Here is a 12,992-nt window from a genome sequence, read left to right on the forward strand (position 1 = left end):
TGTACAGCCCGCTTGAGAATAATGGGAGGGGTGTACTGCAGCTCTTTTAATTAATGGAGGGGGGTTAAAACCAGCAAACTTACTAAAGGGGTGCCAATCCCATTAATGGGGGTGTAAATACCGCCACCCAAAGAAACAATATATAGCTTTCGATTTAAAAACATCGACCAGCTCATTATCAAGAAAGAGGGCAGTAAGTACAGATACAAAGCCAAATTTCTTCAGACGCTGACATTGTTCATTACAGTTTCTCCCTCTAAACCATTAACAGCCTCAGATGTAAAAATAGGTGAATTTAGAGATAACCTTGGCCACCAGATAAGAACTTTCTCCATCCGCATGCCACCAAATCTTGTGAGGGAGAGTTTGTTTCTTATCTAACAATTTTTTTTTATAAAGATTCATGATCTCATGCATTAGGTATGGTAGGTGAGTCTGAACTTCAGTATCTTCAAGCTTGCTTCATTTTCTGAAACTAGCCATCCACACGAGAAACTTCACTTGGAATTATAACACGGCCAAATTGGTAGGATGCAACACCGCTATGGTATGTCAGCATGCCTTTTGCTTCTACAGATGCACTCTGGGAATGGATTCTCGTAAAAGGATTCTTCAGTTCTGAAACGACCACGACCTTTGATTCCCGGTAGGGGACCTCCTCTTTTCCTAGGACCTCCTTGCCTACAAAATTTCAGATTGTACATAGGTCATACACATGAGTACTACTTTCACTTTAAATAAACAATATATCAAAGAGTCATCCAAATAGCTGCTAATCACGATGGTATTTGCTTAGGTAAAGTTCTCAGATGATCAACAATAGAGATACCTCTTTCCGTGCATTTGTTTTATGAGAGATGATAATGAGCTTTCTTGAAGCTCATCCCTTTCCAGCGTATCGAAGATCTCAACAAGTCTTTTCCTGCAAATAAGAATCCACAAATTATTAGTTTCAAAGCTAGAACTTAAACATACAAAATAGACCTCAAGGAAAAAAGTACAACTAATAATGCCTAGTTAAAACTAGAAATCATCAATTCATAAAAAACCATATTGAGCATACATTTTATAAACGGTGTGATATAGGAACTAAGGTTTGTGTGTCCTCCTTTAGGAAGATGCAATTTATAGGAAAATAAATAGTTATAAGACCGGTTTGTTTTCCATCTGGAACAATGACATCAATATGTGGGATTAGACATACCTATCCGGAGTAATTGTCTTGCGGTGACCTAAGAATCTGCGGTGACCCTCAACGGCTCTTGCCATGTTACCCGAATACGATGGAACAAAAACTTCACTTTCCACTGACACAATATAATCCAGTGCTGCTGTCTGAGACGCATGGTTTGCAAACTCCTTTAATTCATTGACTGTAGCTATTGATTCCTGTGCCACCAATTAGTTTTTAACTTCTGTCAAAACTAAAATTGACAGGAAAGAATAGTAATCTGTCTGACCAAAGAATAGCACTTGAACGAAAGAACGTGACAGTTCACAAACCTTGAAAACTAGATTAGGGAAGTAGAATCTTAGCTGTGAAAGGCGAGTTTCACCACCATAGATTTCTCCAGCTGCAATATAGATCAAGGTGGATGGAGGGTAACCGAGAGCTTGGAGAAAAATACCAACTTCCTTTGGAGTCAGTGGACAAAACCCTCCATTCCTCTGTTCTGTTGAATTAATTGTCTTCATTTTCCAGTGGTTTGTGTTCTCCCTACATAAAAATAGGGATAGTGGCTCATCACAAAGGAGAAATGAAAAGAGTATCAGACCAACAAGGTTGGACACTTCGATCTCTGTCATACTGTTATAGATGGTTTGATAAAAAAATCTATAGAATAGACAAAGAGGCAAACGTTTGATTTCACATTGATTAAGTTTCACCTAGAAGACCCACTTGGTAGTTATGTTGCATGAACACATGTGAGAGTGTATTGCAACAATACACCAATATCCACACATCATAATGGTCGGAGAAGACCAAAATTGGTCTCAGATCCATGTAACTTATATAGGCAGACACAAGAATCCTTCTCCGACCATTTTATCCATACATGACGATTGCTCATGTCCTGATGAGGAAAAATTCCTACCTCATTATCCGCAGTTCTTCAGCTTCGGTATCAGTCAGACCATAGGTACATCCAGTAAAAGAGAGCATGTCTTTTTCATAGCGTAGATGAAGCGCAATATATTTTCCCTCACGTGATCTCAACCGCTCCAACAGCTTCTGTGGTGTAACCGTCATGTAGGCTCAGAACCTATTTTAACAGGATACCCCATAGGAAAGACTTCTTAAATGCAGCACCCAAACAACAGACAGATTATTTCTGAGGCTCCCTAGTCAGATGTTGGGCATTGAAGAAGTCATAAATGAAATAGAAAAGATCAGACCTTCCCAAGACTCTCAATAGGAGGGGAGAAGCGAAGTGCATGATACAAAGCTCGGCATCGCAATCTCTGGATATCAAGAGGGAGATCATTGTTTGCTAGTCTAGAGTCAGATTTTGCAACATGTATGACCTGAAACCCAAAATTAAATTTTTTTAAAAAAATCAATGAGAACAAAATTCATATATATATCTTCCAATTCAGGACATCAAAAATATGTGGAAATAAACCAAAGAAGACCATTTTGGAACTGAAGGTGATGCTTATAAACACTCGATGCTTCCAAACACCCAATTTTTTTGTTTCTATGTCCTGATTTATGTCAGTGCAAAGCCAAACTTGACCTGATGCAAATGCTTCCAAAACACTCCACATTTTGATTACTGCAACTGTTTTGATGTCCTGATTCATGTCAGGGTAAAGCGAAAGTTTACCTGATAGTCCTTCCACAATTGTTCCATTTCCTTGTAGTAGTTCTGATCAGACCAGGATGTGAAATGCTTCCTTGCCCTAGGAGCAGATGCCAATCCCTTGGGAAGCTCTTTCACTATTTTCACATCTCCTTGCAAGGTCGTGATAAAATGTTGTTCGTCGAATATATCTGAGAACGTACTGTATAGTCCCAAGACAATGGTAAATATAAGTTACTAGATCATATAAAGATGATATAAACCAATTCAACAAGTTTTAGAAGCCACGCAAACCTTGAATCCTTCCAAAATGATTTTTTATCCAGCTGAGGAACTACCAATGTTGCATTCATAATGCGTGCCACAGCAACCATATCAGAAATCTGTAAAGAGAAAGTCAACAGTGATTGTTAAAAACTAGCCAGCTTAGATGTATATAAGTAGAAGAAGTGAATAGTTAGTAAATTTCCACAAGGTAGTACATAAACATATCTTCTTTTCATGAGCATATCACAAGGGAATGTTATAAGGCCTTCATTGTGCTTAAAAATCTACCTTTAGTTCATTTCCTTAAAGGCTCAACGACGACAATGTAACAGTGTACTTACTCGAGCCCCAAAATGTCCAGATCCTCTGATAAATCAACCCCCGACAGACAGATATATATTTGGGAAGTATAGGCTGATATTTTGAGGTTAAAGGAGGCCGTGTCTGTTGCCAATGTCAGTGTTCCCAAAGTTATGATATTTATCGCCAATATTTACAGTATCCCCGATTACTTGTACCTTCATTGTTACATACATATACACGTGTTAACTTAAATACACACCATACTTGCGTATTTGACGATTCTAATTTTCCCACCAAAAAGCAGATTATAAATTAGTATCTCAAAATGCATTCTGGAGTACATAGTTACTGTGACTTACACCAGTGCGCATTTGGTTCAGTCCTCCATTACATCTGACTGTTATGTAGCGGTTAGATTCCTGGGCTTCTGTATTTGTAAACGCATCTTAATATCAGGCTAGATCACATCAATCAAATAAGAAAACAAAACAAGATGAACACCTTCCAGGAATTCAACTAATCAGGTGTAAATTAGCACTATTCTGCATGAAAAAAAAGTGGATGAACCAATACAATTGTCTACTTTAAACATAGAAAACATACTTGATACTTTAATATATCAACACAACATGTTGCAATCCAAAAGCAGTAACAGCATTAAGTCGAGCTAACCTTTATATCTGGAGGTGGGCTTGACACATGGGTGGAAACCGAAATTAACAGCACCCCAAAGTTGCTTGTCTAACATCTGTGAAAATCAACATGCTTATATATCCATATAAATATACATTCTAGTCTATCCCCTATACATATATCAGCTTTAGGTGTCCGTAAAACGAAATTACATAAAACCACCCATGGGCCAATTTCAGACCACCCCATTGACTAATAACCCCTTAAAAATTAAAACTTTACAATATGTTTAAAAAAAAGGGGAAGTGGCAAGCACCTGCAGTGAGTGGGAGTCGTTTGAGAGGAAGAGTTTGGGATGATTTTGAAGAATCTGTCTTGTGGAGAAGATGAAGACAAAAATGGAGAAACCAAAGAGAAGGGATATGTAAACAGTGATTGAGAAAAGAGTGGGTTTCATTATTATTAAATAAAGTTTATTATTTGATCTTGTTGAGTTTCTAGGATGTGGAAAACTTCTGCTACCTGAGTTTACCATCTCCACACTCTCTCTTTCTCTCCCCCTGGCCCCTACTCATTTTCTTCTCCAATTTCCTCGGGATTCGTGAAAGTCTAAATTATCCAACGGTATATTTATTTATTTATTATAAACGTATATTCCGGAAATATCAAGACTGCCGAGACCATAAAATACCGACAGATTTTGTTCTATAAAAATGTCATGAAATATATCGATTTGTTAAAGAGTTACCTTGAGGAGTCGTTATGGACTGATAAACATATTACTTTACATGAAATAGAATGTTTATACAGAAAACCTCATCGTCTTTGTTTCTTGTCATTTACTTGCATTCTTGCGGGAAAGTGAGGGGTACATACATGACAGCCTTCACATCACTGACCATTTGCTCTCCTGATGTGAAACCGTCATTGCTCATATAGAAAAGATGTACCACTCTGCACATCTTCCAAAACAAATCTTTGCAAGGTCTTGGAACAATGCTACCATTTGTCTGCAGTAATAACTTCATCAGTTCTCGCCTACAGCTATCAATCGTATCCCTCATTTTTTTCATGGCCTCTTCTTCATTGCTTACAGTAGGGTCATGAATCATGAGCAATGATACGCCGTTTAGTTTCCCTTCATTATTTTCTCTCTGCAACATCCGAAGCAATGACATGAGATACGATTTTTTATAATAGATGAGATGCCAACAAGAGATGGCGTACCTTGAAGCCTTGAATATCATTGAGGTTACGACCACATGTGCTCATAAGTCTAAAGAGATTATGGCATTCTTCACTCCTAACAGCTTCCTCCGAAAGCCGAGGCCCAACAAAATAGAGAGCTGGCAGAACAATAGGTCCCAAAGCAAACGACGTGTATGCATTGTTATTATATTCATCCATTGTCGGTACTGATTTGTTTTCAGTCCACTCTGACTCTTTCATCATAGACTTTATCAGTGTAAGCCACTGTAACAGAAAGATTCCTCAGATCACTCCCTTTTATATACACATACAAAAATTTACTCATAAAGAAAAACGAGTAGGAGAAAGGAAAATAATAAGAACAAACACAACTAAGGATTTTATCTCACTATTTCGACAATATGTCTTGTGACATCTCGCTGTTGCCATCTAAATGCCTTTTCTCCAAGCTCAACAATTGTGCTTCGAAGAGCATTATATACAATCTCAACTTGTTCAGAGCAAAAATCAGCAGCTGAAACTTCATCCCACCTGTGTGTTTTTGCAATTTAATACTAAAAAGAGTAAACTGAAGAACATAATCAAATGAACAAGAAGCTATCCGAGATTCAATGAAGGAAAATCTTTAAATGAAGAAGAGGGACAAAAAAGGTGTGGAGGAACATACTTCTCAAGCAAATCAATTAGGTTTGCTAGTTCTTCTTTAGAACCACCTACATCATAGAAGTCATCGACCACAGTTGTGAGAACACCACCTTTCGCCCACGACATACGAGCATCAGATAACTCGGGATGAAAAAGGGTTGCTGCAGCAGAGAAGTAACAGTAAGCCTGCTTCTGCCTAGCAAAATTTAGCTTATCTAAACGATTTTCTTCAACCCACCTGCTCAGTTGAAAGCAGGTGTTAAACATGGTTACCCAAGCAATAAAAAGACTTTCTTCTAGAGACCATAACCTTATGTACCTTTCAAGCTGTTTGAGTTCTTTGCGCTGTATTGATTGACAGAGATTGAAGTCTTCCACAGCCAATTCTAGGAAATCTTTGTTGTCAACACTAATAGGCCTAACACCACCGAAGGAAGGAATAGTTACAAAATGTTATCTAGAATTGGCAGATTAAGTATTTTTTATGAAACTTTTTGAAAATTTCTTCAAGAATACCTATATGATGTTTTCAGGATTTGAAAGTTGTCGATACTGTAGTGCTCCACAGTTCTTCTATTCTCTAATCGCTCTAAATTGGAATAGTATGGATAGTTAAGAGCAACATCCACCTGAAAGTGCAAAGATGGGAGTTGCATTGCTATTTACTTATATTCCAAAGTTGACACACAAAGGCTGATAAAAGCTACCATGAAAAAAAGTATTTGCAAAAGAAGATTGAATAACGATCAGATCCCCAACATGTTTGTAATCTAAAACCAGTTACCTCTTTGCTAATGCTCTCACGCAACCTATGAGCATGCATTGAGCCGTAAGACAATTCCTGTTTCAGATATTGATGGGACCAGGTTTTCAGTTTTTCCAGAAACAGCTCATCTGGGAGTGCAATGTGTGAAGCTCGGTATAACTCTAGAACAGCACATGTGTCCTTTTGATATCCTTCAAGTGTATTCAAGAAGCCCTCTTCTTCATTGAATTGAATTAACTCATCTACATCAAAAGTGTACACTGAATTTAACTTCATGTTGGAGACAAAAGCAGATGATCATAGATTTTACTAATACCTGAAGAGACGTCATATCCATGCATACGTAAGATTCGAAATGCCATGGAGCATGTGGAAATTTCATAGAAAATTTCTTCATCCTTCATTAGCCAGCAGCTGTTAATTCGCAAATGTCAAATTTCTTTAAGGTGTTGAATTAACCAGAACACAAACCCAATAATTGGGCTCCATTACCTGTATGTTCTATCCAAAACATTTCTAATTTCATTCTTAAAATGGCGATCTATTCCCAACCTCTCAAGACTGTCTACCATACAGAGTTCGGTATATATATCCTGAGGATAAGCAGCCGGAACTGAGCAACCAACAGCAATTGCAGGGATGAAAAAATTAATTAAAAAAAGGTGAAACGACAATGTAGTAACGTAGTAGACCTTTAGGACACAGATAGTGTAAAGAGATAGTACCTGTGTTGCCACTCTTTTCTAAGAGTGATCTCAAGTAATTGAGGCAATTAATGTCTTGAAGCTTAGCTAGAGCAGCTGCAGTGGTAGACGGTGAGTTAAACAGTGACCCATTCTTCCTCTGATGTTTCAGTATGTCCTTCCAATTTTGTGACTTCCCCAGTCCTTCTGCTACATATGCTAGATAGAGTCTTCCCCCTTCAGAGTTGCTTCTAGAGCATCTGGAAGAAAAGAACTGCAGATGATGAGAACAAAAACTACCTACCAAGCTTTTCAGCTAAGCAGCTACTGTTTCTTATTATTCGGGATTATAGAGGTGAGATAACATTCCATTCTGAGTTTCCGAAGCAGATTTTACAGATGCAGGTATGTGAGGAAGAATTTGAAGATAATCAGAGTGGAAATAAGGTTTTTGAGAAGATTTTTCTGTAAATATACTCTTCTCTGTCCCATTCTCATTCAAGGAGATGACACATGCTTCGAAAGAGTTGCTTGAACAATAAAAAAAGTCATTACTAAGCAAAAACAATCAAATTTAACACAATGCGTACAAACCTATTTATCTCCACATCTCTCTCGTGAAGCAAAGCATTGAATGCCGTAGGGCCTAGATGAAGATTTATTCCCATCTCTTGAGCATATTCAATCATTCCAGGAAATATGATATCAAACCCAATTGGATTTCGCTGCTTCTCATCATTGGCCGAAGAAAAATTAGACCTGATAAAATGTAGACCTGCAAAAGATAAACCATTAAATATTTGCTTGAACATATGTTCATGAGCATGAGGGAGACAAAACAGGACCTTTGCTGACATGTTCTTCACCAATATTCCATCGTTTGAGTGCAAGGACAGATGCCAATGTCGAGGAAAGTGTGTCTTTCATCAAGAAGGGGTGGTGATGAGGAAGACCCCACGAGCCATCAGGAAGTTGATTTTCCAGTAACCAATTTACACATTCAGGAAAACAGGGAGATATAGGGGAACTTGGAGATGGGACCATTGCTACCCACGCAGTGTCATACGACGAAACTGAAAGTTCAACCTTTTTGAACATTTCACTGATTCTCTCCTTAGTCCCCTTTGAGTGCTGCAAGGAAAGTGTCGACTTGGTTTAAACATTCTCAGATACGCAAAACCTTGCACATAAGAAGGAAGATTATAAAATGGCAAGAGAAATAAGAAGATCAGCATACCCGAAGGCCAATTTCAGAAGTATCCCTCTTTACAACAGGATCCGAAGAAATGGCTTAAGACATCGAAGAAACAGCTACTGTTAGAAACTAAACAAGTGGTTATCAGAAGAAGAGAAACAACACATATTTTGGAGAAATGAGAGAGAAAAATTGCCACAAAATCATTCACGTACTAAAATCACATTGGAAGAACCTAATGAAAACTTGTTAAGTAACTAGCCAATATTTGTCAAATGCCCGAGCTGTCAAGGAGTGGATGGCTAAATGCTAAAAAGTAAAACCTAGGATCCTTTCAAGAGATGAAATCCTCAACAAACAACTCTAGTAAGGGTTTTAAGTGTGAACACTCATCTGGAAAAAAAAAGCCTTGTTCCTTGGTATGGTTGTATTCTTTTGTTAACTCAGCATCTGCTTTGAATATATGCCTTTTTCATCTTCATTTCTACTAAAACTAAAATGACCAACCCCTTCCAATTGAGGCTGTTAATTGGTCTATTTTGTCCAACATACTGTACATTAAACAACCTTAACAGATTTTTTAGCTGTTTTAAACAATAAAATAAAAAATGTCAGTGAATAAACTAAATCACAAAGCAAAACAAAACAAAACAAAAATTACAATCACAGTATCACACACACACACAAACAATCAACACAAATGGAAATTATGTGTAAAAGACTGAAAACCCATTGACATATAATCATCAAAACAAAAAAAGATAAAAACTTGGGTAGTTTAGAAAACACACCTGAGAAAGATGGGGTAGACCACCTTTTGGATTTTTGGAGGAGAAGTGGATTGTTGGGATGAGAAAGAGACATTGCACTAGACTGAAAAGATGCAAACAAGGAATCACAGTACACGCCAGATTCCGAGAGTCAGAGAGATTCTTTGAACAAAAAGGACAGAAAGAGACAAAAACAGCTAAATCTATAAATATGTTTGTTTCTAACTGTTCGTGATTCCGAACGAAACTCCGGAATTCCGAATATAGTGTCGAAATAATCGAAATTCTAAAAAAAAATTGGAATTCCGAATATATTAAAGTCGAAATTTACGGGATTTCGGTTTTTGGATTTATTGGAATTCCGAAAATTCCGAAATCCCGAACTAATATAACAGCAAGTCAAAGGAGAGCTGCTAAAAGTGTCACGTAATTGCCACAACGGCCTTTTTTTTTTTAGTTTGTCTGGCAAATTTGGCTCCCCAAAATAAAAAAACAATTCATTTGCGTTTTCTGTTTTGAAGTGTTAAATATTATGGACGGCATAGTTTCTGCCTACGTCCATTATTTTTTGAATTTTTTTTTTTAAAATTTTTTTGGATGGACGGCACAGTTTCTGCCGTCCGTCAAAATTTAACACACAGACAACGTCTTCCGAACTTATTATAGCAACTGTTAGCGAATGTCTTAAATTTGACTGAGTTTTTTACTCATTCCATATGAAGAAATTTTTGTTTTTTGATTCTCGTACGAGTCACAAGGGTACTTTCTGATTTGTCGGGACACAAGGGAAAATCTCATAATGTAGTTCGTTACCACCAACTGCAAAGTCGAACACCTAGAATTCTGGAACCCTTCACCAGTTGACATTTTGTTTTGGGTCACGAAAAAAAAATAGTCTAATTTAGACTTGCCCCTAGATATTTGGAAAACAAGATATAAGAGCATCTTTAGCAGTGTTATCAACCTAGCATCAAACACCAAATTCTTATTCAATTTCAGGAGAGCTACATGTTGATGAAAACACCAAACCAAACACCAAATCGACCAATATTTGGTTCCAGGTTTGGTGCTGTATCAAATCACTTACGCAGTTGTAGGAACACTGCGCGGTTTTGGTAAAATCGCGTGGGCTTGGGCTGCTAAATGGGCTTCTATGACGCGGTTTTGCCAAAACCACGCGGTTTTCCTAAAACCTCGTGCTCTCAATTACAACAACGGCAAAAAAACGGCTATATCTTTCTAACCCTATAAATTGAAACACTCACCCCATATTTTTACACTCACTTCTTTTCTCTACTCTCTACCATAGCTAGTAAATTCGTGGACGGCAAAAGTTCGGTACGTCAATTATTTGCTTAAGATTCGAAATTTTCAACAATAATACTTTTAAATATTCGGTCCAATAAAACGCTAACGGTAAAAATACGATATACGTGTTTTAAACGGGTATAATACGAATATATTTCTTTAAAATTCGACTATATATTTTACATTTAAAATTTTGATATATAAGTATATAATGTTTTTATTTTTATTTTTACAATTTTATTCATGAAAAAATAATACAAATGTCATTTTATTCGGCAAACCTTATAATTAAGTGAATAATTAGCGAATAATTAAGCAATTATAAGCCTGACCCAACCAATTCGCGAATTAAACCGTATCATTCAAAAATTCGCCGAATTATTCGTTTTATTCGTCAAACCTTATAATTCGCGAATAATTCGTGAATAATTCGGCGAATTACTAGCTATGCTCTCTACTATTTACTCTCTATTCTTAAAACAACAATGAGTCAAGAACCAAAATCAAAATCAAGAGGGGCTTCATGGATACAAGAAGAAGATATTGCTCTCACCAATAGTTGGCTACAAGTTAGTCAAGATGGTGTAGTAGGAAATGAGTAAAAGTCGAACGATTTTTGGGCTAAAATTCTAAATGCATTTCATGCAAATTTAGGAAGAATGACCGAACGCAACTTGACGTGTATGAAATACCGTTGGTCTATTATTCAAGCTAATATCAACAAGTTTCATGCTATTCTTTCTAAAATTCAAGCATCTCCTCCAAGTGGCTATAATGACAATATGATGGTAAGTATTTACTTTTTATTTGTTATTTTGATTAACAAATACATTTTTCAATTCTAATTTAGTTTTTGCTTAATTGGTAGGTTGAGGAAGCAATAAGTGCATATGCGATGCATAATGGGGTTTGGAAGTGGATGCAATGCTATAATATGGTAAAAGACTCACCCAAATGGAAGAGGCTACAGTTGAGAAATGATTTGCATCCCACCAAAAAGTCGAAGTCAAACAGTGGGGAAGGAGGTTCATCAATTCCAATATCAACTGCGACAACTCAATCAATGGATTATGATCCACACCAAGTTCATGGGCTTGAGGATAGACCTCTTGTAAAGAAAGAAGACAAAAAAAGAAGGCAAAAAGAGAATGAAGAAGGTGATTCTAAAGTGGAGGAATCCGCTAAGAAACTTTATGCTTTTCTGATGGAACTTTCTAAAACCACCAAAGAAGGCTATGAATTAGAAGCTCAAAGACAGTTGAAGAAAGATGAGATGGAATTCGAAAAACTTTAATTGAAGAAAAGTTCGATGGATTGGAAGCTTCAAATCCAAAAAGAAAAACTTCAATTAAAGAAAGATGCGCTCCGAGTTCAAGAAGATGAAAATGATGCGAAAATATTAGGAATGAAATTATAAGGATTGCCCGACGACGAGCGCGAAATTTGGCAACTCAAAAGGGCAGAAATTTTACAAAAAATGAAGAATCGACTTGGCAATATCACTGGTAGTAGTCAAAGTAGTGCATAGTCTAAATTTGAGTTTATGTCTTTTAATTTGAGTTTGTATGTTTTTTAATTTGAGTATTTTAATTTGTCTTTTAATTTATGTCTTTTAATTAATGACGTACTTTAATTTAAGTTTGTATTTTAATTTTAATTAGAATGTACTTTAATTGAATATTTTCTTTTAATTTAAAGTTGATACTTTTTATCATTCTAAAAAAAATTTGTATTTTCAAAATTCTCATATACAGAAATCCTTTCATAAAACCACAAATACATAGAAATAAACTTGAAACACAAATACATAGAAATTGAAACGATAAATAAACACAAAGTCTAAATGAAGTGCAAATAAAAATAGAAATCAAATCTGCCCACGCCTACTCCACAAATGCTCGACCAAGTCATTCTTCAATCTATCATGAACAACTTTTGAACGAACCCTCTCGACGCCAGATGCCCAACGAGATAGAACAAAGTGGCGTTCATCTTCAGGATCACCTTCTCTACTTGGTATTTCCAAATCAGAAATATACTGCGGGATATCCGTTTCGCATTCATCTTCCACAATCATATTGTGTAGAATAATGCAAGCCCTCATAACAGTAGCCATGTTCTCCAAATACCATAACCTGCACGGATTCGCTAAAATAGCCCAACGCGACTGTAATATATCAAACGCCCGCTCTATGTCTTTTCTAGCAACTTCTTGCTTCTTTGCAAAATGTTTGTCTTGTGCAATAGTCGGTTTAGCAATCGTTTGAATCAAGGTGGCATAATTAGGATAAATACCGTCAGCCAAGTAATAGCCCATATCATAATGATGGTCATTCCGCGGTGTAGTTACAAGGAATAGCTTCATCATTGACTATATCATCAAATATTGGTGGCGGTCAAGCACATTAA

General features: G+C 36.7%; 2 protein-coding genes across 4 annotated transcripts; both read right to left on the minus strand.

Annotated features, from left to right (window-relative positions):
* Nucleotides 1-79: 79 nt before the first annotated feature.
* LOC147502789 (O-fucosyltransferase family protein) lies at nucleotides 80-4,679 on the minus strand. Of its 2 annotated transcripts, XM_086607626.1 has the most exons (11): nucleotides 4,324-4,679; nucleotides 4,047-4,122; nucleotides 3,734-3,801; nucleotides 3,099-3,187; nucleotides 2,829-3,006; nucleotides 2,398-2,526; nucleotides 2,097-2,233; nucleotides 1,504-1,717; nucleotides 1,205-1,389; nucleotides 830-922; nucleotides 80-681 (listed from the first exon to the last, which is right to left on the minus strand). In XM_086607626.1, the coding sequence occupies exons 1-11, from the start codon at nucleotides 4,540-4,542 to the stop codon at nucleotides 543-545; spliced, it is 1,527 nt and encodes a 508-aa protein (XP_086463752.1). In that variant the 5' UTR covers nucleotides 4,543-4,679; the 3' UTR covers nucleotides 80-542. The 2 variants fall into 2 exon arrangements, with proteins under 2 accessions (XP_086463752.1, XP_086463753.1); XM_086607627.1 differs by lacking the exons at nucleotides 3,734-3,801; nucleotides 4,047-4,122; nucleotides 4,324-4,679 and adding an exon at nucleotides 3,413-3,522.
* A 26-nt stretch (nucleotides 4,680-4,705) lies between these two features.
* On the minus strand, nucleotides 4,706-9,456 carry GA2 (Terpenoid cyclases/Protein prenyltransferases superfamily protein). Of its 2 annotated transcripts, none has more exons than XM_086607623.1 (14): nucleotides 9,297-9,456; nucleotides 8,548-8,600; nucleotides 8,156-8,441; nucleotides 7,905-8,085; nucleotides 7,353-7,570; nucleotides 7,120-7,240; nucleotides 6,944-7,041; nucleotides 6,646-6,869; nucleotides 6,378-6,490; nucleotides 6,181-6,279; nucleotides 5,884-6,099; nucleotides 5,606-5,747; nucleotides 5,235-5,480; nucleotides 4,706-5,161 (listed from the first exon to the last, which is right to left on the minus strand). In XM_086607623.1, exons 1-14 carry the CDS (start codon nucleotides 9,367-9,369, stop codon nucleotides 4,847-4,849), a joined length of 2,385 nt encoding a protein of 794 aa, XP_086463749.1. In that variant the 5' UTR covers nucleotides 9,370-9,456; the 3' UTR covers nucleotides 4,706-4,846. The 2 variants fall into 2 exon arrangements, with proteins under 2 accessions (XP_086463749.1, XP_086463751.1); XM_086607625.1 differs by having other exon boundaries at nucleotides 8,548-8,624; nucleotides 9,297-9,428.
* Between the last annotated feature and the right edge of the window lie 3,536 nt (nucleotides 9,457-12,992).

The sequence above is a fragment of the Coptis chinensis genome, chromosome 4 (genome assembly GCF_015680905.1).
Source record: "Coptis chinensis isolate HL-2020 chromosome 4, ASM1568090v1, whole genome shotgun sequence".
NCBI classification, from domain to species: Eukaryota; Viridiplantae; Streptophyta; class Magnoliopsida; order Ranunculales; family Ranunculaceae; genus Coptis; species Coptis chinensis.

Excerpts from the sequence above, each read along its gene's own strand:
- LOC147502789 (XM_086607626.1), bottom strand. The coding sequence starts at position 4,542 with ATGGTAAACTCAGGTAGCAGAAGTTTTCCACATCCTAGAAACTCAACA. Across the intron at positions 4,123-4,323 it reads ACGACTCCCACTCACTGCAG|ATGTTAGACAAGCAACTTTG; the intron begins GTGCTTGCCACT and ends TGATTTTCACAG. Across the intron at positions 2,527-2,828 it reads AATTGTGGAAGGACTATCAG|GTCATACATGTTGCAAAATC; the intron begins GTAAACTTTCGC and ends TTTGGGTTTCAG.
- GA2 (XM_086607623.1), bottom strand. The coding sequence starts at position 9,369 with ATGTCTCTTTCTCATCCCAACAATCCACTTCTCCTCCAAAAATCCAAA. Across the intron at positions 8,601-9,296 it reads GTCTACCCCATCTTTCTCAG|CCATTTCTTCGGATCCTGTT; the intron begins GTGTGTTTTCTA and ends CGATGTCTTAAG. Across the intron at positions 6,870-6,943 it reads TGGATATGACGTCTCTTCAG|ATGAGTTAATTCAATTCAAT; the intron begins GTATTAGTAAAA and ends CTTTTGATGTAG.